General features: G+C 34.5%; 1 protein-coding gene across 33 annotated transcripts in view; it reads right to left on the bottom strand.

The window, feature by feature from the left end:
* The window catches only part of DLG1 (discs large MAGUK scaffold protein 1), a 237,583-nt gene that overhangs the window by 80,252 nt on the left and 131,158 nt on the right, over positions 1-26,173 (bottom strand). For all 33 annotated transcript variants that reach the window (XM_072812020.1, XM_072812003.1, XM_072812016.1 and 30 more), the window contains 5 exons: positions 20,722-20,772; positions 17,852-17,976; positions 15,827-15,996; positions 14,291-14,427; positions 9,170-9,314 (listed from right to left, as the gene is read on the bottom strand). In XM_072812020.1, the coding sequence (XP_072668121.1) occupies positions 9,170-9,314; positions 14,291-14,427; positions 15,827-15,996; positions 17,852-17,976; positions 20,722-20,772 (628 nt within the window). The remainder of the gene's footprint in view (positions 1-9,169; positions 9,315-14,290; positions 14,428-15,826; positions 15,997-17,851; positions 17,977-20,721; positions 20,773-26,173) is intronic.

Genomic DNA, 26,173 nt, shown 5'->3' with positions numbered 1-26,173 from the left:
AAAAGTAAAATGAGACTATAACTGTTAAGGAAGGAGAGAAAATGGGATAAAATGTTTGAATAAAACTGTAAAAAGGAAAAAGAGTGATGACAAATACAGAAACAAGAGCAACAAACAGAAAACAGTAACAAGATAGATCTTAATCCAACTGTATTAATAATCACTATGAACATCAATGGTCTAAAAATGCACCAATTAGAAGACAGATGATCAAAGTCAATTAAAAAACAAGATCCAATTACATATTCTCTATAAGAAACCCACTCTATAAAGGCACATATAGATGAAAAATAAAGGGATGGAGAAAGATACTACCATTCTAACACTACCAAAAAGGAAGTGGGAGTAACTACATTAATTTCAGACAGAGAAGACTCAAAAGTAGTTATGAAGGATAAAGAAAGGCATTACATAATGATAAAAGGGTCAATTCTCCAAGAAGACATAACAATCTTTAACATGTAAGTACTTAACAATAGTGTCAAGTTATGCGAGGCCAAAATGACAGAACTGCAAAGAGAAACAGATGGATCCACACTCTTACCTTATAAATGGACAGATTTATGAGGCAGAAAATCAGTAAGGACATGGTTGAACTCAACAATATCATTAATCAACAGGATATAATGGATATCTGTAGACTATTCTATCCAATAACACAATGTACATTCTTCTTAAGCTCACATGGAACAATCACCAGAACAGATCACATCCTGGCCCATAAAACACATCTTAACAAATTAAAAAAAAAAATACATCATACAATGTCTGCTCTCAGATCACAATGGAATAAAAAGAAATCAGTAACAAAATGATAGCTGAAAAATCTCAAAAATGCAGTTATTAAATAGTATACTCCTAAATAATCCATGGATCAAAAAAGAAATCTCCAGAGAAATTAAAAAATATTTTGAACTAAGAGAAAATGAAAACACAATGGATCAAAATTGTGGGATACAGTGAAAGCAGTGGTAAGAGGGAAATTTATAGTATGGAATATATTCCATTCTATAAAAAGGAATTATCTTAGCTTCTACCTTATGAAACTAAAAAAGAAGAGCAAGAAAATAAACAGAAGGAAAGAAATAAAAAATTAAAGAAGAAATCAATGAAATTAAAAAATAGGAAATCAATAGAGAAAATCAGTAATACCAAAAGCTGGTTCTTTGAAAAAAAAAAAAAATCAATAAAATTGGTATGCCTCTAGCCAAGCTAATTAAGAAAAAGACAAAACATTAATATCAGAAATGAAAGAGGGGACATCACAACAGAACCCATGGACATTAAAAGGATAACAAAGAAATACTATGAATAGCTCTATGCCTACAAATTTGATAACCTAGATAAAATGGACCAATTCCTTGAAAGATACAATCTGTCAAAACCCACACACAGAAAACAGACAATGTGAATAACCTATATCTATTAAAGAAACTGAATCAATAATTGGTAGCCTTCCAGAACAGAATGCACCAGGCTCAGCTAGGTTCACTGGTGAGTTCTACCAAATATTTAGGGAAGAAATTATACCAATTCCCTATAATCTCTTCCAGCAGACAGAAGCCAAGGGAATGCTTCTTAACTCATTCTAGGAGGTCAGCATTACCCCAACAGAACCAGACAAAGAAATTACAAAGAAAAAAAACCCTATAGAACAGTATCTCTCATGAGCATATATGGAAAAATCAACAGACAATTAGCAAATCAAATCCAACAATGTATAAACAGGACTGTACACCACAACCATATGGGATTTATCCCAGGTATGCAAAGCTGGTTCAACTTTTGAAAATCAATTAATATGATCTATCACAACAGGCTAAAGAAAAAAGTCACATGATTATATTAACAGATGCAGGGATGCAGAAAAAGCACTTGATACAATCCAGTATCAATTTATGATACAAACTCTCAGTAGACTCTGAACAGAATGGAGTATCATCAACTTGTTAGAGTATCTACAAACTTAATAGTGAGAAACTTGAAGCTTTACCACTAAGAACAGGAACAAGTGAAGAATGTCCTAGCTAATGTAGTAAGACAATAAAAGGAAATAAAAGATATATAGATTGAGAAAGAAGTAATAGAACTCTTTGTCTGTAGATGTCATCATCATTTATGTAGAAAATCTGAAAAGAATCGACAAAAAAAAACTGAACTAGTAAGCAATCATTTTTGCAGGATACAAAATCAATACATAAAATTCAATTGCCGAAAAAAGAAGAAAAAATAAACTGCTTATTTATTTATAAAAAAAGATTTTATTCATTTATTCATGAGAGAGAGAGAGAGAGAGAGAGAGAGGCAGAGACACAGGCAGAGGGAAAAGCAGGCTTCGCACAGGGAGCCTGAAGTGGGACTTGATCCTGGGTCTCCAGGATCACACTGTAGGCTGAAGGTGACGCTAAACCACTGAGTCACCCAGGCTGCCCTAAACTGCTTTTTATATAACAGCAATGAACAAGTGCAATTTGAAATTAAAAGCCTAATACCATTTATATCAGCACCCCCCAAACAATATACTTAGGTATAAATCTAACAAAATGTATAAAAGATCTATGTGAGGAAAATTACAAAATTCTGATGAAAGATAGCAAAAAAGTTAATAAATGGAGAGATATTCCATGTTCATGGGTGGGAAGATCCAATATTGTCGAAATATTAGTTCTTTTCAACTTGATCTACAGATTTGATACAATCCCAATCAAAATTCCAGCAAATTATTTTATGGATATTGTCCAAGTGATCCTAAAGTTTGTACAGAGAGGCTATAGATCCACAACAGATAGCACAATATTGAAGAACAAAGTTGGAGGACTGACTCTGAGTTCAAGACTTCCTATAAAGCTAGAGTAATCAAGACAATGTGGTATTGGAAAAAGAATAGAAAAATAGATAAATGTAACAAAACAGAGAGTCAGGAAGCATACCTGTATAAACATAGCCAACTGATCTTTGACAGAGGAGCAAAGGCAATATAATGGAGCAGAGACAGCCTTTTCAACAAATGATGTTGAAACAACTGGATGTCCACATGCAAAAAAAAGAATCTAGACATAAACCTATAAGGTAACATAGAAAATCTAGATGACTCTGGGTGTAGCAATGACTGTTTGTTTATTATTTTATTTTATTTTATTTTATTTTATATTTTATTTTATTTTATTTTATTTTTTTAAAGATTTTATTTATTCATGAGAGAGACAGAGAGAGGCAGAGGGAGAAGCAGGCTCCATGCAGGGAGCCTGACGTGGGACTCGATCCCGGGTCTCCAGGATCATGCCCTGGGCTGATGGCGGCACTAAACTGCTGAGCCACCCAGGCTGCCCGCAATGACTGTTTAGATACAACACCGAAGGCAGGATCCATTAAAAAAAGAATAAAAAACCTAGATTTCATTAAAATGTTCCTGCTCTGAAAAAGACACTGTCTAAAAAATTAAAAGACCAGCCATAGATTGGGAGAAAAATATTTGCAAAAGACATACTTGATAAAGAACTGTTGGCCAAAATATACAAAGAGCTCTTAAACTCAACAGTAAGAGAACAAACAACTCAATTTTAAAATGTGCCAAAGACCCTTAAGAGACACCTTACCAAAGATGGCGAGTAAGTACATGAAAAGATGCTCCCACCATATGTCACCAGGAAAATGTTATCAAAACTAAACATATTCTTACCATATGATCCAGCAATCATGCTCCTCAGTATTCACCAAAAGGAGATGAAAACTTATGTCCACACATAAACCTGCTCACAGATATTTAAAGTGCTTTACTCATAGTTTCCAAAACTTAGAGGAAACCAAGATGTTCTTCCATTGGTGAGTGGATAAATAAATGGCAGTCACTCCAAAGAGGTACTCAGCACTAAAATGAAAGGCACTATCAAGCCAAGAAAAGGTACGGGAAACCTTAGATGCATACTGCTGGGTATGCATACTATATACGCATACTATGTATGTAAGTCAACCACAAAAGGCTATATATATTGTATAACATAAGCTATACACCATTCTGGAAAAGTCCAAACTATGGTGACAGTAAAAAGATCAGTGGTTGCTACAAGTTAGAGGAGAGAAAGGAACAGGTACAGTATAGGATTTTTAAGTCTGTGAAACTACTCTGTATGATTCCATGATGGTGAATACAGATCATTATATATTTGTCCAAACCCACATAATGTACAATTAAAAGTAAAACCTGAGCTGTAAGATATAGCAATGTAGGTTCATCAGCTGTAACAAATGTATCACTCTTTTGGGGGATGGTGATAATAGGGGAGGCTATGCATGGATATGGGCAGGTGGTATATGGGAAATTTCCATACCTTCTGTTTAATTTTTCTGTGAATCTAAAATTGCTCTAAAATATAAACTCTATTAAAAAAAAGGCTATGAAAAAAAAAAAGTCTATGCCCTGACACCAGCTCTGATCTTTCAACTCAATTTTATAATTATGCTTCTTAAAAAAAATTTATCTTAGAGAATATGTGTGCACATGTCATGCATGAGTGGGAGTGGGGGGAAGAGAGAGAGGGAGAGAATCTCAAGCAGACTCCTCACTGGGCACAAAACCCAATGTGGAGCTTGATCCCACAGCCTGAGCTGAAATCAGGAGATGGATGCTTAACCAACTGACCTACCCAGACACCCCTAGAATTATTCTTTTTAATGCACCCAAAAAGACTGGAAACTTGGTACAAAGCAGAAATAAAAAATAAGCAAAAATTATCTACTAGTTCCTTTTAGTAATAATAAATGTCATACATAGCTTGTAATTCTAGTGAGAGATAAGAATAAAAAATTATAGAGATGCCTAAGTGGCTCAGTCAGTTAAGTGCCTGACTCTTGATTTTGGCTCAGGTCACGAACTCAGGATCATGAGATCAAGCCCATATTAGGCTCCATGCTGAGAATAGAGTCTGCTGGACATTCTTTTTTCCTCTGCCTCTCCCCCATTTGCACTTGCCTGCTCTCTCTCTCACTAAAAAAAAGAAAAAAAATAGAAAAAAAAAATCACAAATTTTTTTTTTTTGTAAAAAAAACTACAAAGCTATTCCTTTTTAGGTAAGCAACACATTTCAGTTGTAGCTTTAAGAACACAACACATCTGAATTATTTGCATCTTTATCAAAGCACACTGAAAGCAATATTTAACTTATGAGGCTTTATGATTGTCTCTTCTTTCATTGTATACTGTTTTCTTTTTTTTTGTATACTGTTTTCTATGCACAAAGCATTATAATACACATCAGGAGTACAAAAATGTAAGCATAATTAGTTTGAATTATTATAATGGCTTGAGAGGTAAAAGAAGTGAAGTGACCTATGTGAAAGACAACCATTAATAACCACAACCATGGGGATCCCTGGGTGGCGCAGCGGTTTAGCACCTGCCTTTGGCCCAGGGCGCGATCCTGGAGACCCGGGATCGAATCCCACATCAGGCTCCCGGTGCATGGAGCCTGCTTCTCCCTCTGCCTGTGTCTCTGCCTCTCTCTCTCTCTCTTGCTCTGTGACTATCATAAAAAAATAAAAAAAAAATTAAAAAAAAAAAAATAACCACAACCATGGCATACTGGAAAAAAATGTATGCTCTATCAGCATGTGAATCTCTCTCTCTCTAATCATACAAAAAGGAAAACATTACAATGTCTATTGACAGTATAGGGTTTGGGACTTTCGTGTATCTTTCATTTTGGAGGTTTGCAGTGCCCGATGGTAACTGTTTCCTATCTAGTTCATATTTAAAGATGTTCTTCTACATTCAAGCCAAATGGCTTTCTACCGTGGCTCTTGACTTTCAAAGTCAAAAAGTCTTTCCTGGGTGATAATGCAAGAATAACTGTGATTTTTCAAGGGAACTAGCCATGTTGCCCTAAAACAACAGACACTCATGTGAACTTCTACAATTACTGGCATTTAAAGTCTAGAGTTTCTGATTGTTGACTCAAATTTCTTTGCCACATTATCAGTTGTTTGGAACAATGACAACAAAATACAACTGGACAAGAAGTTCAGTCAACTGCCCAAACCAGAAGAGATACTTTTCCCCCTGCCATATCCAGACTGTGCCTTTATTCAATGAATCTTTTCTGGAAGAGTCATTCTCACACGTAAGGCATAAGGTCTCAATATAGCAGTGACTGAAAACTGATGTTCTTATCAAAGAAATGACAGCCCCAGAGAAGGATCAGATAAAACAATGTTATTTCCTATACCCCAAATCCTAAGTAAAAAGACTCCCCAGAGAACTACAAAACATGGGAGCCTAATTTTTTGTTCTTAGGTATCAAGGTTAATGATCTAAGCTCTCCAAGGTTTGGAGAAACAAGTGGAAGTAATTGAAGTAAAAGTGGAAAGAATGACCCGAATCAGAAGTTTAACAAGGCCTTCCAGCTGAAAAGAATGTAAATTAAAAGTGAGAAGAGGGGATCCCTGAGTGGCTCAGCAGTTTGGCTCCTGCCTTTGGCTCAGGGCGTGATCCTGGAGACCCGGGATGGAGGTCTGCATTGGGCTCCCTGCATGGAGCCTGCTTCTCCCTCTGCCTGTGTCTCTGCCCGCCCTCCTGCCCCTGTGTCTCTCATGAATGAATAAATAAATAAATCTTTTTTTTTTTAAATGCCTCTTTGCCTTTCTTTTTTATTTTTATTTTTATTTATTTATGATAGTCACACACACAGAGGCAGAGACACAAGCAGAGGGAGAGGCAGGCTCCATGCACCAGGAGCCCGACGTGGGACTCGATCCCGGGTCTCCAGGATCTGCCCTGGGCCAAAGGCAGGCGCCAAACCGCTGCGCCACCCAGGGATCCCCCTTTTTTTTTTAAGTGAGAAGACATGAAATGCATCACAATTCTAATGTCAGCTATTAGATCTAATGGACTTACTTCCCTCTTCAATAAGAAACTTTTATTCCTGGGTACCCTATTTTGGTTCTTATCTCTATTTCAGTTACAACCACAAAAGTATGGCCCCTTCTGAAATTTATGGTCATAACTTAACAATTTTGTTTTTCTCTCCAGTCATGTTCTGCTTTTTAGGGAGCAGGAATGGAGAAAGACAGCAGGTTGAAACTCAACTGGGATTCTACCAAGGAGGAAGTAGTAGGAGGGGGAGCAAAGGAATAGAAGATATGTGCAAGGATGAGAGTATTATGACAAATCACAGCTAAAAAACAGACAAATGAAAAAAAAAAAACAACAGACAAATGGAGACACAGGGGGGCAATCAAGTTGTAGTGTCAAAGGATCGAAGGTCAAAATGAGGATGAATTGTTACAACAGGGATAAATGAAGTGAGGTGTGCAGTCAAAGAATTGAGGTGGTGAAGATACTGATAAGATCTAAAGATTTATTTTATCTATTAGGAGAGAGAGAACATGGAGCCCGACACAGGCTGGATCTCATGACCCCAAGAATGTGGCCTGAGCTGAAAGCAAGAGTTGGACACTTAACCAACTGAGCCACCCAGGCACCCCAAATGACAAATGCTCTTTTATGGCAGCCCGAATGGCTCAGCGATTTAGCGCCTGCCTTCGGCCTTGGGGCGTGATCCTGGAGAGCCAGGATCGAGTCCCCCGTCGGGCTCCCTGCATGGAGCCTGCTTCTCCCTCAGCCTGTGTCTCTGCCTCTCTTTCTGTGTGTGTCTCTCATGAATAAATAAATAAAATCTTTAAAAAAATGCTCTTTTAAAAATACGCAGATAAATTATTTATGAACAGTATATATAGTATGAACATGGGCTGGAAGTATATAACAAAATTTATAATCACAGTCACCTAAGAAGAGGGGAAATGGAAATAGAATCTTATAAAAGAAGTCAACTAGCAAGGGTAAACTTCAACTTTTTCACAATGTTTTATTAGTTCAATAGATGAGAAAAAGATTATTATCTATACCTATAGGGAAAACAACCAATCATTATTTAATTATTACTCTTTAGGACAAGCTCTTCCATTTTTTATATGTCATGTTAGTATATATAAAAGGGGATAATTCAATTAAAAATAATTTTTTTTTCATTTCAACATATTTGTAAGAAGCAGCCTGATTATTTGTATATTTGGTTAGAATTACGACACTAATTCTCAGTTCACAGAACTGTTACAAGTAAGGCAGCATGATAAATAAGACTGATACTTACACTGGTGTGTAAAATAGCTTATCAGTGAATCAGCATGTCTAATTACAAATAAAAATACATAAAGCCCACATATAAAGTTGGTGTGTAAGACCAACTGTATGTGAGAATTCTAATCAAGTTGCTAAGTTCTGTTCTGACACAAATGAAGTATTAAAAAAAAAAAAAAGACATCATCCCTCTCCATTAAAGAGACTGAATACTATTTTAGAAAGTTCAGTTACACTTGAGTAATTAATAAATCAATGGGCAGATAATGAAGATGTATCACTGGAAGACAGTATATTCATTTCAAAATACAACTGATATTTAACTTGTAATGATCAGTGACAGTAATGAACTTTGACAGCTTTAAAATTGAGAACCTTGCCATATATAAAACCACAAATCTCTCTAAATTTCTATGATTTAAATGAGGAAAACTTGGAAAAGCACACTACAGAGAGTATATTTAATATCTCTGGGACACATGGGTGCAAGTGCTTCTAATATCAACTTAATGCACCAAGGAAATAAAATTTTCAATAAATACATGCATATTATTTAAATCTTATGCTAAGTTGTACATCAAAATAACACTGAATCACATAAGAAACTTAAAATTACGTTAGTACCTTTCATGTAACAGTTCATTTCTAGGCAACACAATTGTACGGTATACAAATATAGTTAAGTAATACATTAGGAACTTATACAGAAGTAGTATCTGTGCTCACATAACAGAGCACAGAAAAGCCCAAGTTTTAGAAATATTTAATATCAGAAGCGTCAAAATTGCCCTGGTTATTAAAAGAATTACTTGTTAGAGTAAATTTCTGTTCTACACTCCAGAACTATTAGAACAAAGCAGGATGTGCATTACTAGCAAATATCTTTGGTGACTGTTATCTACATAAAACTTTGAAAAAGGACACCCTTCTTACTATAAAGATTCTGATTTAAAATTGATTAGGTTAAAATATTTAATATCGTTCCTTAAAAATATTTAAAAATAGGGAAATAAGATAGATTTAAGCAAACACACTTACAGTTGGTAATATCAGGTGGTGCATAGCCATCATTCATATACATACTTGTGGGTTTTGCCACTTTCAAGTAAACAAAATCAGATGTGTTCTTTAAGGCAGTTACTGCTTCTTCGTGAGTAACTTCTTCCAAACACACACTATTCACCTAAAAGAAAATTCCAAAGACATTTGTTTTAGGACATTTTCACTTGCTTTCTGCTTTTTGGTTATAAATAATTACCAAAACACAGGGAAAAAGCAGGAGTGATTTAAGGAATATAAAGGTATGTGAAAAGAAAATACCCATTTTTACCGTCCATCACATCAGGAAGTTGTTTATGTATGTTAATGGAATAGCCAATCTTAATTCCAGTCCTTATTCCTCCCAATACCCAAGCCTAATGTTCCTTTTACTCTTAGGTATTTATGAGTATCTGTGGGAATATTTTAGATTTTTTCTTAAGAAAATGAGACTATATTAAAGTTCTTATTCTGCTACTGGAATTATAATATAAGGTATCTTAAGTCATCTTTCCATGTTGGGACACACAGAATTAAGAAACTGTTGCCCAAGGGATGCCTGGGGGGCTCAGCAGTTGAGCACTGGCCTTCGGCCCAGGGCGTGATCCCGGAATACCATGATCGAGTCCTGCATTGGGCTCCCTGCATGCAGCCTGCTTCTCCCTCTGCCTGTGTCTCTGCCTCTGTGTCTCTCTCATGAATAAATAACATCTTAAAAAAACCCAAAAACTGTTGCTCAGTACACCATTGTGTGGTTATATCATAATTTATTAAGCCATTCCAAAGTTAACAGATATTTAAACTGTTCTAAATAAAGGACTGTAGTAAATTTATGCTGTCATAGAATGTGAGAATGTCATACCCATCTACTCAGGTTTTTGCCAACACTGAACAGTATCAATTTATAAAAAAGCATGTTTCAATTTGTAGATTATTACGTTTTCACTTTCACTGTTAAATACTCAAGTTGAGACTTCTTTCAGTTATTTGTTAATCATTCATCTATCTCCTGTTATAGAAACATAACTGATATATATCCTGCAGTCTTGCCAAACTTACTAGTTTATCAGTAGGTTCCTTAGGATTTTCTATATATAAGTAAAACTTATTTGCAGATGTAATCTTTCCCCAATCTGAATGTCTTTTTCTTTTTTGTTCCTGACTAGACTCTTCAGTACAGTCAGAATAAAAGTGGTAGTTGTGGCTTTCTAGACATTTGTCCAGTTTCATCTAAGTTATCTAACATGCTGGCATATACCTATTCATAAATACCAGTATTTCTTTATGTCTCCTCTTTTTCTTGATCAGTGTGGCTAAGGTTTGTCAATTTTGTTCACCTTTCCAAAGAACCAGGTTTTGGTTTATCTTCTCTCTGGTTTTCCTATTCCTTATTTTATTAACTTCTACTCTAATCTTTTATTATTTCTTCCCTTCTGCTAGCTTTAGGTTAACTTTGTTCTTTTTTTTTGGTAATTTTTTTTTTTGCAAAGAAATAAAACACTAAAAATATTTCTAATGTTTTAAATTTCGAATGTACTCAACAAATACTCATTTTAGTATATTTTTCATTTCCCTAATTTGTACCTGTATAATTGACAAGAAAGATTTTAATGTTCTGACAAAAATTTTTAAAGGTCACAGAACAATCATTAATTTTTGCCACAGATTATAATACTGCTTCACAAAGTTTTAGCCATATGGTCATTTTTATGGTCCCACACTACCATGTAAGTGAAGGACGCTTGGATTTTGAAATATACAGCTGTGATATACTGTTCCTTTGGTGGTCTGCAGGGAGCCCTGCATCTTGGTGTTCACGACCCTATAAAATCCAATCCTACAGTGAACCTTGCTTGGTCATGTAACTAGCTTTAGCCAATGAGACATTAATAATTGTGATGCAAAGAGAGGATTGATAAATGCCACACACTGGAGCCTGCCTTTTTGGTATGCCCCTCTTGTAACCTGGTCACCATCCTTGAGAAGCTTAACTTAGCCACGTGGAGAGGCCACTGGCTAACAGCTCCAATTGAGAGCCAACACCAACTTGTCTGCCATATATAAGTGAACTTGGAAGTGGATTCCTGGATCTCTAGTTGAGCTACCAGGTGACATTATGCAGAACAGAGGCTGTCCTGGCTGAACCCTACCCAAATTACAGAAGTGTCAGCAAATAATTATTGTTGTTGTTTTAGCCACTAATTTCTGTATTTTCTTAAGTAGCATTAGATAACAGATAAAGAGCTGACAAGATTTGTCAAGGGATTCAATATGGAGCATAAAAGGACAATGAGCCTGAAGTTTTAGACCTGGGTAAATAGATGTGAAGACTGTGCAACGAACAGGATTTGAGGATGGTGGGTGAGGCTTAGGATGAAACTCAGAAATTTATTTTTATTTTATTTTTTAAAGTTTTTATTCATTTATTTATTCATGCAAGAGAGGCAGAGACACAGGCAGAGGAAGAAGCAAGCTCCCAGTGGGGAGCCTGATACAGGACTTAATGCCAACACCCTGGGATCACGGCCTGAGACAAAGGCAGATGCTCAACCCAGGCACCCCAAAAGTTCCTTTTTAGATATAATAAATTTGACATGATTCTTGAGATTTATGAAAGGAGACTAGGTGAAATCTCTTAGGGCTTTTCAACTGTTCTGCTAAGAACCATGGTTAAAAATTTTTATAGTTTAGCCAAGCACAAAATGTATTGTGTATGTATGTAAAAACAAAAGTTCAGAAAATAATACTTACGCCTATCATTCGCAATGATACTGTAAGTTATTTGACCACCTATCAAAAAGAAAAAACGTACAAGGACCAAGTCCTTTCTCACTTCAATGTTTAGAGGTTAGAGAGAAGATGTACCAAAAGGGAGGATGAGAAGGAATGACTAGTGACATAAGAGGAATATCAAGAAAGAGGGTAACTGTTATAGAAAATGGAAGTGGTCTGAAGAAGATGGAAGTTGTGCTGAATGCCTGATGGCAATTAAGCTGAGAATTAAGAATTCAGTAATTTCAGTGGAATTATGACAACCAAAGCCTAACTAAATGTCAATCAGGACACATTGCTGGCTTTCCAACCACTAAAATGGATTCTGGAAAAACCATAAAAGAAAACATAGTATCTAAGAAATTAAAAAGTACAAATGAAAAACTCAGTGAAAAAAGGCAGCTATTTTCAATGGGTGTGTGTGTTAGGATTAGGGGCTAGAGTTAGGGTTAAAAGAAAAGCAGTCCAAAGTCAGCTCTTTCCTCTTCCCCATTATCAACCTGAAAACAATCTCCTTGCTTCAGCAATAAGCAGTAATGGACTGCATGTACAACAAAGGAATCATTTATATATTGCTCACAGGAATGTACATTTTTATAACTGGTTTGGAAAACAAGATGTTTTTGCTATAATGTTACTAAGAGGATATTCAATGACCACTGCTTTAGGATAAATAGTTAAGTGAAACTCTTGTATGTACATGTTCACCAGACACAAAGCAGCTCTCCCTAGAATTATTCATACTACCAAAAAAAAAAAAAAAAAAAGATGGGGATCCCGGGGTGGCTCAGCGGTTTAGCGTCTGCCTTTGGCTCAGGGCGTGATCCTGGAGTCCCGGGATTGAGTCCCGCATCGGGCATCCAGCATGGGGCCTGCTTCTTCTCTGCCTGTGTCTCTGCCTCTCTCTCTATCATGAATAAATAAATAAATAAATCCTTTAAAAAAAAAAAAAAAAAAAAAGCAATAACCCAACTTACTACTGTATCAGATCTAGTTTATGTGCCTTTTCAGATTTTCTTGAGCCTACATGCCTACTAGGCTTTGGCTGTGTGCTTACTGGAGAGTCCTGGCTACCACTTCTCTCACCTTGTCTCCTACCATTACCAGATCTTTTAATCTTTTCTAGGGTAAGGGCTGCACTTGGCATGACTAATGTGTTACACAGAAATGAGAGCTGTAACACGTCAAAAGCCTGTGTTCTGGTCTGTCTAGATCACTGAAGCTCTGGTTCTTTCCATCACTTCTCAGTTCAGAGGAAATGCTATACCATGGAGTATGGGAGCTGGCTTCCCTAGCATTTGCCCAGAGTAGCTGAGTAACAGTGCAGAAATTAGGGACAGTTACCATTCATGGAATAGACTCTATCTAACAAGAGATAGGGAGACAAATATTTTCTTTTCCCTGGATGGCTGGATCTAAAGTTTAATAGTGTCACATCACCTGACTGGAAGGCTGTCCTATATGTCAATTAGTGACATTTTCTTATGAAATTATAGCCAGCTCAGAAACATAATACCTTGTATTGACTTTCCCCTATTCTCTCCCTCACTTTTCATTTTCATTCACTCTAGCTTCTGAGATTACATCTCCCAATGAAACCTTAGCACGGTACCTTTTCTTCAGATGTTTTTCTAGGGAACATAGACTAGGATCATTATTGATGAAGACTGGATAAATAAACTGCAGTATAGATCTGGAGCTATATTATGTAGAGGTGAAATGAATAAATTTTTAGCTCTAGGCAACAATCTGGATAAATCTCAGTAAACCAATTCTGAGTAAAAAATAAAATTTAAAAGACTACATTCAGCACAACAGCCTTTAAGAACATTTTCAGAACAAATTAATATTAAACAAGATATTTAGGCATAGGTATGTGATTAAACAATTTTTAAAAGCAAATGAATAAAAAACAAGTTGTTGATATTCTAGTTTTGATTTTAGCAGTCTTCATTATACTATAATTAAGTAACAAGAAAAAGAAAGTCACACACAAAGGGTGATACTGTGTTTAAACAATTCTGTGCATCCAACTCCCTAGCCCTTCAACAAAAAAGAGTAGGAAAAGGAAGGAAAAAAAAAAAAAAAAGAAAGAAAAGAGAGAGAAGCTAGTAGAGGGGGAACAAAGGGGCAAATAATACCAAGAACCATTTTTCAGGTTTTGATTAAAAATTAGTGTTCAAAAAAAAAAAAAAAAAACAACAACAAAAAAATTAGTGTTCATTCATTTAAATATTGTTTAAACATTTTTGGCAAGAAAAATTTCAGTTTTTCCAAAAAAAAAAAAAAAAAAAAAAAAAAGAGGAGACATGAAAATGATTTTTAAAATAACAGCTTTCTTATACTCACTGCTAAAAGTTTATCTCCAATCTGAAGTTTACCATCTTTATGTGCTGCACCTCCTTCAATTATCTTGGTTACATAGATGCTATTATCCCCAGGAATATGTTGATTTCCAACACCTCCAGCAATGCTGAACCCAAGACCTGTTTGGAAAATACTAGTTTTGAAATTTCATCATTTAAAGTATTTTTAAGTCCAGAAATGGTTGAAAACTAGAAGGTGACAGTCTTATCACACTCATGTTTTTTGTTTTTTTTTTAAAAATACAGACGAATCTATTTGTCTACTTTTTTTTTTTTTAAAGTAGCCTCCACCCCCAGCATGGGGCCCAGAGGGGGGACTTGAACTTAAAACCCTGAGATTGAGACCTGAGCTGAGATCAAGGGTTGGATGCTCAAGTGACTGAGTCACCCAAGCACACCTATTTGCCTATTTTTTAAGTCTTACGTGTTTACTTTGTAGTCATTGAACAATTTTTTTTTTTTTTTTTTTTTGAACAATTTTTTATATAGATGTTCCTATAGTTAGAAATAAGTTCTGTCCTCTCTGCCCAGGTTACTTCTTAAGTAAGGTCTGTTTGTAAATGCGTTTGTTAGTTCAAAGAGGCATTACAAAATTATGTTTCAATTTTGTTCCCATCATGATTGTGTTTCTAACACTTTTAATACCTTCATAAGAGTAAAACAATTGAGAAAAATAATAAAATTTTTTGGTAGTAGGCAGAACTAATAGGCTTCACAATGTGGATAATTTTGTTCCTTTTCCAATATTCTATGAATTACTTTTATTTTTTTAAAGATTCACTTATTTATTTTAGAAAGAGAGAAAGTACACATGAGTCAGAGGGATGGGGGGTGGGAGAGGAAAGGGAGAGTATGAGAGGGTCTTAAGCAGCCTCTGTGTGGAGCCTAGAACTTTTTTTGAGCCTAGAGCTTTAAGCCTAGAGTTTGACATGCATGATCACATGACCCTGAAGTCAGGGCCTGAGCTGAAACTAAGAGTTGGAGACTTAACAGACTACCACTCAAGCACCCCTCTGAATTTTTTAAAGAATTTCTGTAATTCATAAATTCCATAGCTTCAATACTAGACAAATTTGTAGCTTTCTATTCTTTTTTTCATTTGTTGGAATACTACTTCTTCCATAAAGTTACAAATTAGAATAAGTAATTATCCTCAATTCCATCAATGTTTTCAAAACTCAGAAATCAAGTATTAACTGTCCCCATTACAGATGAGGCTAATGACATACTCATAATTACTTCTTTCTTTTAACTTAGCCCGTGTATCTGCATTTAATACATTTTGTAGATTGATGATTACAAGTTAATAGCAACAGTATACATAAGTTCCAAGTGCTAAATAGAATTCTACCTAAGACAAAAATCAGCAGAAATTAAAGAGAAATTCTAAAAATCCACACAAGTTCTGTAGATTACTAGTACTGTTAATCTTAGAATGTGTGTCACTAGTAACTTGATAGTTACATTTATCTCAGTAATTTCTTACTTGATAATCTGTCTTGGTTTCACTATTCCATACCTTTAGGGCCTTTAATAAGCTTTATTTCCATTATTTTTTCTGATACTGGTTTCCGTCTTTTTACATACAAGCGTACGATAGACCCTGCTTCTTTCAATGCTTCAACTGCTTTGCTATGTGTCACATCACGAACATCTACTTCATTTACTCGCAATATACAGTCATTGACCCTGAGAAGAAACCCAAAATATTAAAAATAAAAATTAAATATTAAAATATAAAACTTACACATTGACAATTTTTTGTCATTTTCATTTTTAAAGTAGAGAATTATTTACTATAGAAAATATATACAAAAAAAATATATACAAAGAAACTTCAGGTTAAATTCCACCGTATCAAATAGTCATATAAATAATAAATACAAATATTTCCTGAGGGCCAACCAAATAAAGAGTGCAAATAACAGATTACCACACAATAATATTAAATAATAATGATAGCTGTAATTTGTATGGTTCTTGTATGCTAATTATGTGTAAGCATTAAGGTAATTACAAAAATAGCAAATATTTATTTAGCACTAACCACATGCCAAGCACTTCTTTTAGTGTTTTATTATTTTTTTTATTTTTTATTTTTTTAGTGTTTTAACCCTTAACGACAACCTGGAGAAAGTAAGGCACAAAGAGTTTAGAATTTTCCTAAGGTCACCCAGATAATGACTGATAGAGCTGTGACTCACAGAAAAGAAAACTGAGGTTCAGATTGAGCAATAAGTTTAAGGTCACAGACACAGTGGTGGCAAAGTGGAGATAACTCATTGATTTATCCAAAAATAATTTGACTGCTTTTTCAATATGATACATTAAAAAAATAAAAGTTATATCTTGAAATTTATATGAAGCTAATGATTACATTACTTAATTAAAAGGTTCTTCATGTAAATAATTTATTTAAATTTGACACAGTAATATATTTTTTTTAAAGTTTGATTTGTTCCTAGTCCTAACTTCTCCCCTAGCTCTGGTCTCAGTTTAAATTGCATAGCATTTCATTAAGGGGAAAAATCATATGAAACTGGGCAGGGAAGGAGAACAAAACCCAATTAAAATATTAAAATTGATCCTGATGAGCTTCTTTGTAATTAGCTTTCTTAAGAGGAAAGAAACTTATGTGAAGACAGTTATATGTTAGAGTAAGTATTAAAGGTATGTTCTTTAGTGAAACAATTATTTGTGTTTAATTTTCACATAAGCACAAATAAAAACACAATTGGGAATTGTCTGCATTTACATGAATGGTCAAATTATTAATTTTATATCCAAATGATTTCATTAATAACATATCACCTTTTCTATCCAATGAGAAGTTTAGAAACTGAAGAGCTGCAGAAGGTATCAACAACCTTAAAACCAGACGTTATTTTTAACAGACCATATAGAAATCCTTAGTCCTAAAACTTTACTGTTACTACTTTAGACTGTTACTACTACTACACACACACACACACACACACACACACACACACACACCCCAACAAAAAAGGGAACAGGAAAAGTGCCATAATCTATGGTCTAAGGAAACATGATTGTAGAAGATATCTACAATGGAACACTACATTTAAACAAGAGACCAGTATTACTTTCATTCATTCAATTAAGAAAATGTATCAATTTATTTAAACTTTGCATAATCTTTACTTTTTGTGGTATGGGATACAAACTCAGATATATATATATCATTGCTTGTATATCCTAAGTTTGTATACATGTTTCTTACCCAGAAAATAAATGGAAAACATTTTGTGAATATATTTAAAAATACAAAAGGAATTCTATGATTTCTATACATTTGCTTACAAACATTTAAAATAATCAAATTTATGATTCAACATGTTATAATATCAAATTCCTAAATGAAGAGGGAAACAATGCTTAGTGTACAATTGTCTCATTTGTTAGAGTATCTACCTTATGTTGGTTATTATGATAGTGCTTATTTGTATTGATGCCTTGGTTCCATCTGCCTAAGGAAAAATATACAAGGTATATTCACCATCACAACATTAAATGCAAAACATACCGTAATCTTCCATCTTGGGCAGCTGCTCCCCCTGCAATAATTTTGGTAATGAAAATACTTGAGTCATCTCCAATGTGTGGGTTGTCCGTACCTCCTGCAATACTGAAACCAAGCCCTGAATTTCCCTAGAGATAAAGGAAAAAAAAAATTAAGCCTGAATATGAATTACCTTTCTTGATAGATTCCAGTCATTTTAGGACCTAGGAACTGTAAATAACATGGGAACACATTTATAAAGGTGTATATATAGGGGATATGAAAATTCTAAATTAAGAAATATAAGGAAAGCTCTTTTTTTTTCTCTATGTAGAATTCAAAGGCATTACTTCTGAGTAAGTACTAAGTTCTTTTGAAGTAAAGTATGTGGATCATACTTGGATCAGTCACCCCTCTGCAAGGTCACTATTAGGTCTCTTTCTTTTAGAATGTATCTCACTCATGTTTGGTAAGGCAAATGTCTCCTAGGAGAAAAGTACTGAGGTGATCTTCCTGGTACAATTATTTCTGAGTAGGTAAAACTAACATTATCTCAGCCTTTTAAAAATGGGGTAGAGGGTGCTACTTTTCTTTTACTAACCTTTCCATCAGCTGACTTTAAAATGACCAAATTGTATCTATTAAAAGTCATCATCCTTGACATGTTTAACCAAGATACCTGGAGAGCAAACGGCATTTTTTAATTCCGAAAGTTCAACCTGAGAAGCCAACTGGTGAGTTTTCTTGTTAACAAAATCAATTTTGCCGAAGAGGTGCTACTTGTTACTTGTTTCACGTACTGGGTTTCTGAACAATATTTTCTTTGAAGAAAAGGTTCTACTGCTACCAAAAATCTTTAAAGACAATTGTTCTAATCAATGGTATTAAAAAATGTTTGTTTTTGCAAAAATGTTCTATACTCTGGCTTTTAGGCAACTTGAATAAGCAGATAAATCTAAACTGGTAACTGTTAAATATTAAATAGCTTAAACATTCCCTCTACTATGATGTATTTTAAAACTCTATTTTAATAATTTTTTTGGGGATCCCTGGGTGGCGCAGTGGTTTGGCGCCTGCCTTTGGCCCAGGGCGCGATCCTGGAGACCCGGGATCGAATCCCACATCGGGCTCCCGGTGCATGGAGCCTGCTTCTCCCTCTGCCTGTGTCTCTGCCTCTCTCTCTCTCTCTCTCTGTGACTATCATGAATAAATAAATAAAATCTTTAAAAAAAAAAAAAAAAAAAAAAAATAATTTTTTTGGTCTAAACTCTTTAAGAGTTACTAGAATTTGGTAATAGAATCAATAAGTTGTGTCATGTTACCAAGTTACTCAGGTACTCAAAGATTTTTTCTTTGCTTTTTTACAAATTGAGATAAAATCTACATATAACATCGTATAAATTTAAGGTGTACAATGTGTTGATCTGACATTTATATATTGCAATATGATTACAACTATTGCTTTAGCTAACATCTCTATCATGTCTCATAATTGTCATTTTTTTCTGTGGTGAGAATATTTAAGATCTAGCCTTTTGCCAATTTTTAAGTATATAATCTAGTCTTGTCAACTATAATCAGAATGCTGTGCATTAGGATCTTCAGAAATCAATCCATCTCCTAGTTGTGAGTTTTTATCTTTTAACAACATCTCTCCAATTCCTGGTACTCAAGTTTTATAAGTAAGAAAAAAAAAATGTCCAGTCTGAGCTAAATGAAATTTTTTAAGCTAAATGAATTTAAAAGGCACTGGGAAAGAATGAAAAATGAGTAAGATAAAAAGTTAATTATATATCAATTATATCTCAATAAAGCTGGAAAAAATATCATATTAAAATATGTATACTACATTAATATTACACTTGAGAGTTATTAACCTATTTTACTTAAACAGGTAACCCAAATTTGGATAGTGGGCAACAAAGATCTAGTATACATATAAAAGATCCTTTCAGGTCTATTTCCACTCAGAGTCCACTGTGGCTTCACACAGAAGTTAATCTAGTTATCTAGAATTTCAGTCTTAAACATTCAGTTACTTAGGCAATTTTCTTGTGTGAAACAATTCATTTCTTAAAAACGCTCATCAGACAAGGTGGCATTACTGAAATACATCATCATCTAAATGCAGATACTCTTAAGGGGTAAATATTTCAGAAAAATTCACAAATCTAAATCGTACCCTTAAGTTATTTTTGTCTGGGGGAGTACATAAATTATCAATAGGACCTTGTCCACTAGAACCATGGGTTATCACTTTGCTAAAGAAGAAAACTGTTAACAATAAGCATATTACTAGCATACTAATGCTTTAAATCAATAATGTTTTATATCAAAGATAAAAATGAAATTTAAAAACAAAAATCTGAGAAACTGTTAGACCAGGAGATATGGTAACTAAATGTAATAAATAATAACCAAATAAATAACTAAATAAAAAATAAATAACTAAATGTAATGTGGTATTCTAGGACTCTGAAAGAGAAAAACATAAAAACTAAGGAAATCCAAATAAAGTATAAACTTTAATGAATTGTAATATGTCAATATTGGTTCATCAGTTGAAACAAATGTACTCTAGTAATGTAAGATGTTAACAATAGGCAAAACTGAGGCCAAAATAAATGGAAATTTCTGGTATAGCTTTTCTGTAAATCTAAAACTATTTCAAATAAAAAGTTTATTTTTTTAAAACAAGGTTATTAAAGAAAAGCAGCATGTTCTAAAAATACCACAGTATTATAATATGGGTACTTCTAAAAGAAACTAATATTACATGGTTCTGTTTTTGAAAAATCTTTTTTCTCTTGAATTCTATGTGAAAGAGCAGTATATTTAAAGAATTCTTTAGCAACAGATTTATGCCTAAAAATATAAGATAATTAAATTTTTACCCTTTCAAGTGTGATTTCTTCATATTCATAATCTGCATCAGTGCCATTAACCTAATGGGGGAGAAAAGAAGTAGCATAGAAATTTAGCGTATAAAATTTGAAATGTCAAGACATTATATTTTTGTATGACTTTATTAATGCAAACCTGTTAAATGTGCTAGTAATCATATAATTTGGCTTCATTTTAAATAATTTTAAATAAAATTTTCAAGGAATAGAAGAGTACAAATATGAGTAATGAGCTGACGTTCATGATATTATGACTTTCAAATACAGAAAGGGTACATACAGCTTTTTATATTATGGAACTTAAACTCTTTTCACTGCCTTGGATCCACACATATAATCAGTTGCCAATTTTCACTGATTCGAATACTTCAATTTTTCTGAAAACCATCACCTCTTCATTCTCATCTTTATTACCCTGATTGAAGCCTTTGTTAATCTTCTCTGGACAAGTGCCAATGTAACCTACCTAATCTCTTACATTAGTATTCTCTGCTGCCCAAATAACTCTAACGTGTTAAGAGTTTACACTGATGAATATTTTTGAAGGCCATGTCTAATAACAGACTTGCTCTAAAACTTTCAGAAACTCTCATACAAGGCTCTGTATGAACTGACCCCAATCTTTCACTTAGCTTCATTCCTAAAAGATATAACTCACTTTTTCATGAGCGTTACATACCATCAAATTTAAATGACTTGCCCCTTCCTTTGCATATCTTGTAAGTTCCCACCTCTTACTTTAATGCTTCCTCTGTCACAAATTTCACTTATATATTCCATCTTCAAATTTGATTCCTCATTCAAGTTCTTGCTCACATCTTATAGACAAGCACTTTATTTTACAACTTCCAATTTATTCCCTATTCCCTCCTGGAAGCAGTAATTTTCACAGTGAAGGCCATTGGTGAAAGGTAAATAATCCTTGGGACTGGATTAATCTAGGTTCATGCCCCATTGCTTTAACGTTTCTGATATGAAGCTGTACAAAATACCGGAGTCATATAGGGATTGTGATAAACTACATTTCTTTAGATGCTTCCCCTCTTCCATCCTACATGCTCTTTTGCAACATGACGAAATCATCCTACCATCAAGAGATGTCATCTATTTATCCTTCCCTTGGATGTAGGCAGGTCCTAGATGAACTTTGTTAAAAAGAATGTGGCACAAATGATGCTGTGTGGTTTCTAAAGGTCATATGATACCTTGTAATATATACCTTTGTCTTAGAAGGTACTTTCTTAGAAATTAGGAGCTATAATGTGAGGAAGATCAACTAGCCCATGAGAAGATTCAAATGAAGGAGAATTAAGGCCCTTGGCCAAAAGTCCCAGCTGCACTCCAAACTAGCAACAAGCATCAACTGCCAGTCACATGAATGAGGCTATTTTGGATCTTCCAGCCTTTTCCAGTGTCCCAGCCAATATGAAGCAGAAGAACCTTCCAGTTAACCCAGAAAATCATGAGAAATAATGAATTGTTTTTTAAGCCACTGAAGTTTCAGAGTGGTTTGTTATACAGCAATATTCTGAATATTCTGAATCAACAGAATAATGACATCTATGTAAGCTACTTTGCTTTTTCTTCACTATACTGTAAAAGAAAGCACCCATAATTCAGGTCCAGTTTAGGGCTTAGGAGTTTTTTCTTGAGGGCTTTTGAAATTCATCTCTTTTTGGGTTTCGTTTTTCTTTTCTTTTTTAAGATTTTATTTGTTTATTCATGAGAGACAGAGACACACACACACACACAGAAGAGAGAGAAAGAGAGAGAGAGAGAGAGAGAGAGAGAGAGGCAGAGACACAGGCAGAGGGAGAAGCAGGCTCCATGCAGGAAGCCTGATGTGGGACTCGATCCGGGATCTCCAGGATCAGGCCCTGGGCAAAAGGCGGCACTAGACCACTGAGCACCCGGGCTGCCTTTTTTTTTTTTTTCCCAAGATTTTATTTATTTATGAGAGAGAGAGAGAGAGAGAGAGAGAGAGAGAGAGAGAGAGAGAGAGACCCAGGCAGAGGGAAATGCAGGCTTCATGCAGGAAGTCCGACATGGGACTTGATCCTGGGTCTCCAGGACCATGCCCTGGGCTGAAGGCAGCGCTAAACCATTGAGCCACCCAGGCTGCCCATCTTTTGGGGTTTTCTTGGCATTAATCAATTCAAACCCAATTGCTACTTTGTTTCCTTTCTCATCTAAATAGCTTTTCTTCTTGTTTTTGAGATTATGTTATGATACATATATATACACATGTAATTTTTTTAATCTTTCATTTTGTATGAGTGCTGACAATACTGACTCCATCTTTGGCCCTTTGTCTTGTTCATATGTTCACTTGATGACCTCTCAGGGCCACAAGTTCCATGCCCCTTGGAGATTAATATACATACCTTAGAAATGCCCACTAAAACCTAGATGTGGGAAGGCTTGCTTTGGCCTACCATGAATCTGTTAAGGGATTATAGTCTTTTCTCTCCCTGATGTATAGGTGGTGCCACAAGATATAATTAAAGGTTAGTAGTCAGTTAGGTGCACATGAGCCCTTTGATCTCACTACAATGCCCTCTGCAAGTCCCTTCGTCCTAGAAAATCTGTGAACTAAGGTCCAGACTTTATGGAGAACAGCCATACAGCTGCCATGGATTGTCAAAAATCCGAGTCCCTCACCCACTTCTCCCCTAGTCAGTAAGTTACCTTGAATAAAATTCTGTAAACTGTATGGCGTGGCCTGCTTTGTTTTCTGGTTTCCAAGTGCCTTTTCAGTTTATGGGATATTTTACTGTCCCTCCCCAACCTTTAACAGATTTCTGTGCATCTAGAATTCCTACCAACTTGACTGGAAGTCATTTGTCATGAATAAAAATAAAACCCATACCTGCAGCTATACCACTTTTCTTATTGTAAAGGTTATCTGATCATCTTTATTTTTCTTTGCATAGACTTGCCAAAAGTCTGTTTTATCAAAGTAGTTTTAATATTACTGATTAATCTATCACATTCTATGCTATTACTTTCTGCTTTTATTTTTATCAGTTCTTTATTCTTTCTTTAGACTTTTTATTAAAGATTTTTGAGCTGAACACCCAATTCATTTATGCTGATTACTCTTCTATTTTTAAAAACATCCATTAAAGTTAATAAATTTTCTTCAGCACATGGCTTTGGCTAAATCCCAAAGCTGCTACACTGGGCTCTATTTTTATTCATGTGTTTGTTTCTAAATACTCTGAAATTTTATTCTGGAGAACATTTCAACATAACTATGCTTATATGGCCCTTTTGGTGTTAATAAGTCAAATTTCTGTACCTTATGATCTATAAGAAATTTGAGTTTCACCATTAGGCCTTCTTGAATGGTAAGTATATGGGAAATGTGCTTGGTGCTTAATTTAATGCTAAGTCATCAAGATCTGCTAAGGATTTCAGGTAACATAGAGGGATTATAAAAAGGTAGAAAGACCATATGGACCTTAAATGACTATTTGCTGAACCTTCAATAACTTGAAATTTCCTGATAATTTCAGATATAGAGACAATGTAATAACAACATTAAACATATTCAAACTGGGCTTCAAAATACCAAGAGTACATTAATTACCAAAACCAAAAATTACTTTGTAGGTATCACTTCAGTAACAGTAAAAATGAAAATAAAACAAAAAACAAAAAAACCTGAACAATGCGGTATAATATTTTCAACAGCAATATGGCAATGTTTTTTAGCAAGACTACAAAATGGATAGTTTGCTTAGTTTTCCTTTTGTATTGTTACAAAATGTGGCTTCCAATAGGAATGAAATGCTTGCCTGATGTATTATTTATATTATATAAGGTTTATTACTCTCAATTAGCATGAGAGGGTGAGACTTAGCATGGGAATAAAACCCAAGGAGACTGATCTTCAGGCAAAATGAACGTATTATTGACAAAATAATTTTTCTTCTTTAATAATATGAGAGTAGATCTAGAATACTTCCTGAGAACTGTCATTGTTAATATTTTCTAGCTTTTAAATTTAGGCCCATAAGCAAAATGGGATTGTGTAGGGGATCAAAGCTGGAGCAGAAACTAGAAGTAAACTGGGGCCTGTGAAAGGTACTAAGCAATGAGGAATATTCTTGAAAGTTTTTGAGCATCAAGTAGGTTTAACAGATTTTCCAGAAAAGGAACTATGATAGTATGGAACAGAAATGGAGAGCAATTGGAAAAAAGTAATTTGGTGAGGAAGTTATGGCAGTAGTCTGGGTAAAAAGCACAAATTACAAAGGCATTTAAGAACAGGTGGTAAATTCCTAAATATTAAAAAAATAAAGTCCTAACGTTTGTGGAGAAAAAACCCTACGGAGCTGTAACTAAGAGCAATCAATCTAAAAGAAACCTAACCACCAAAAAAAAAAAAAAAAAAAAAAAAAAAAAAAAAAAAAAAAGTCAGATTATACAACATATGTTTAAGTAAGTTGTATTCCATTGATCTATCCAGTTTTGGACCATAAGTATGCTGCTTTAATTACAGATGTTTTATAATATGTTTTATTATCCGGTAGGGAAATATCTCACAATTACTTTTATTTTAAATTTTACTTGACTATACTTGAGTTTTTACTTTTCTTTTATTTTTTTTTTCAAAGACTTTATTTGAGAGTGTGAGCCAGAGAGACAAACGACACAAGCAGGGAGCGGCAGGGGCAGAGGGAGAAGCAGAGCCCCGCTAAGCACGCTCTCCCCAATCCTAATTGACTCCAGGATCATGACCTGAGCTGAAGGCAGAAGTTTAACCGATTGAGCCACCCAGGTGCCCGGACTTTTTACTTTTTTATACAACAATACAGTTCAACAGAAGTTTCTGTGATGATAAAATTTTCTCTAAATCTGCCTCATCCAATATAGGAGTCACTGCCCACATATGGTTATTGAGCACTTGAAATGTGGCTACTGCAAAAGAAACTAAATCCTAAAATTCTTCCTTTTTGTTTCTCTCATCCCTTCTTTCTCCCTTCCCCATCTCCTTTCCTGCCCCCCCCCCCACTCGCTCTCTTTTTTGAGGCTGTAACGGATACTACACCAAAGTTAGAGATTCATCTGGGGAAAATGATGATCTCCACATTATCTTCCTGCAATTAGGTATTCTTTAATGCCATCAGTAAAATTTTATAGTTTTCTTACTAAAAACTGTAATTTCCTGTTAAGCTGATTGCTAGGTATTTTATATTTTGTTGATAAGAGTTAATGGACTCATTTACAACTATTACTAGTATACTGGAATAGCACTTATGAATTTTTAAGTTGTACAAATTTTTTCTTTTTAATACAATTTGCTTTAATTGTGGGTGTGTGTGTATGTATGTGTGTGTGTGTGTGTGTGTGTATATATATATATATATGCATGCCATAAATAGAGAAAAATTTATGACACAGATATCCTCAGTCCCTTATAGGCCCAAATATTTTC

The sequence above is a fragment of the Canis lupus genome, chromosome 35, assembly GCF_048164855.1.
Source record: "Canis lupus baileyi chromosome 35, mCanLup2.hap1, whole genome shotgun sequence".
NCBI classification, from domain to species: Eukaryota; Metazoa; Chordata; class Mammalia; order Carnivora; family Canidae; genus Canis; species Canis lupus.
This window is presented reverse-complemented; position numbering and strand designations above follow the sequence as displayed.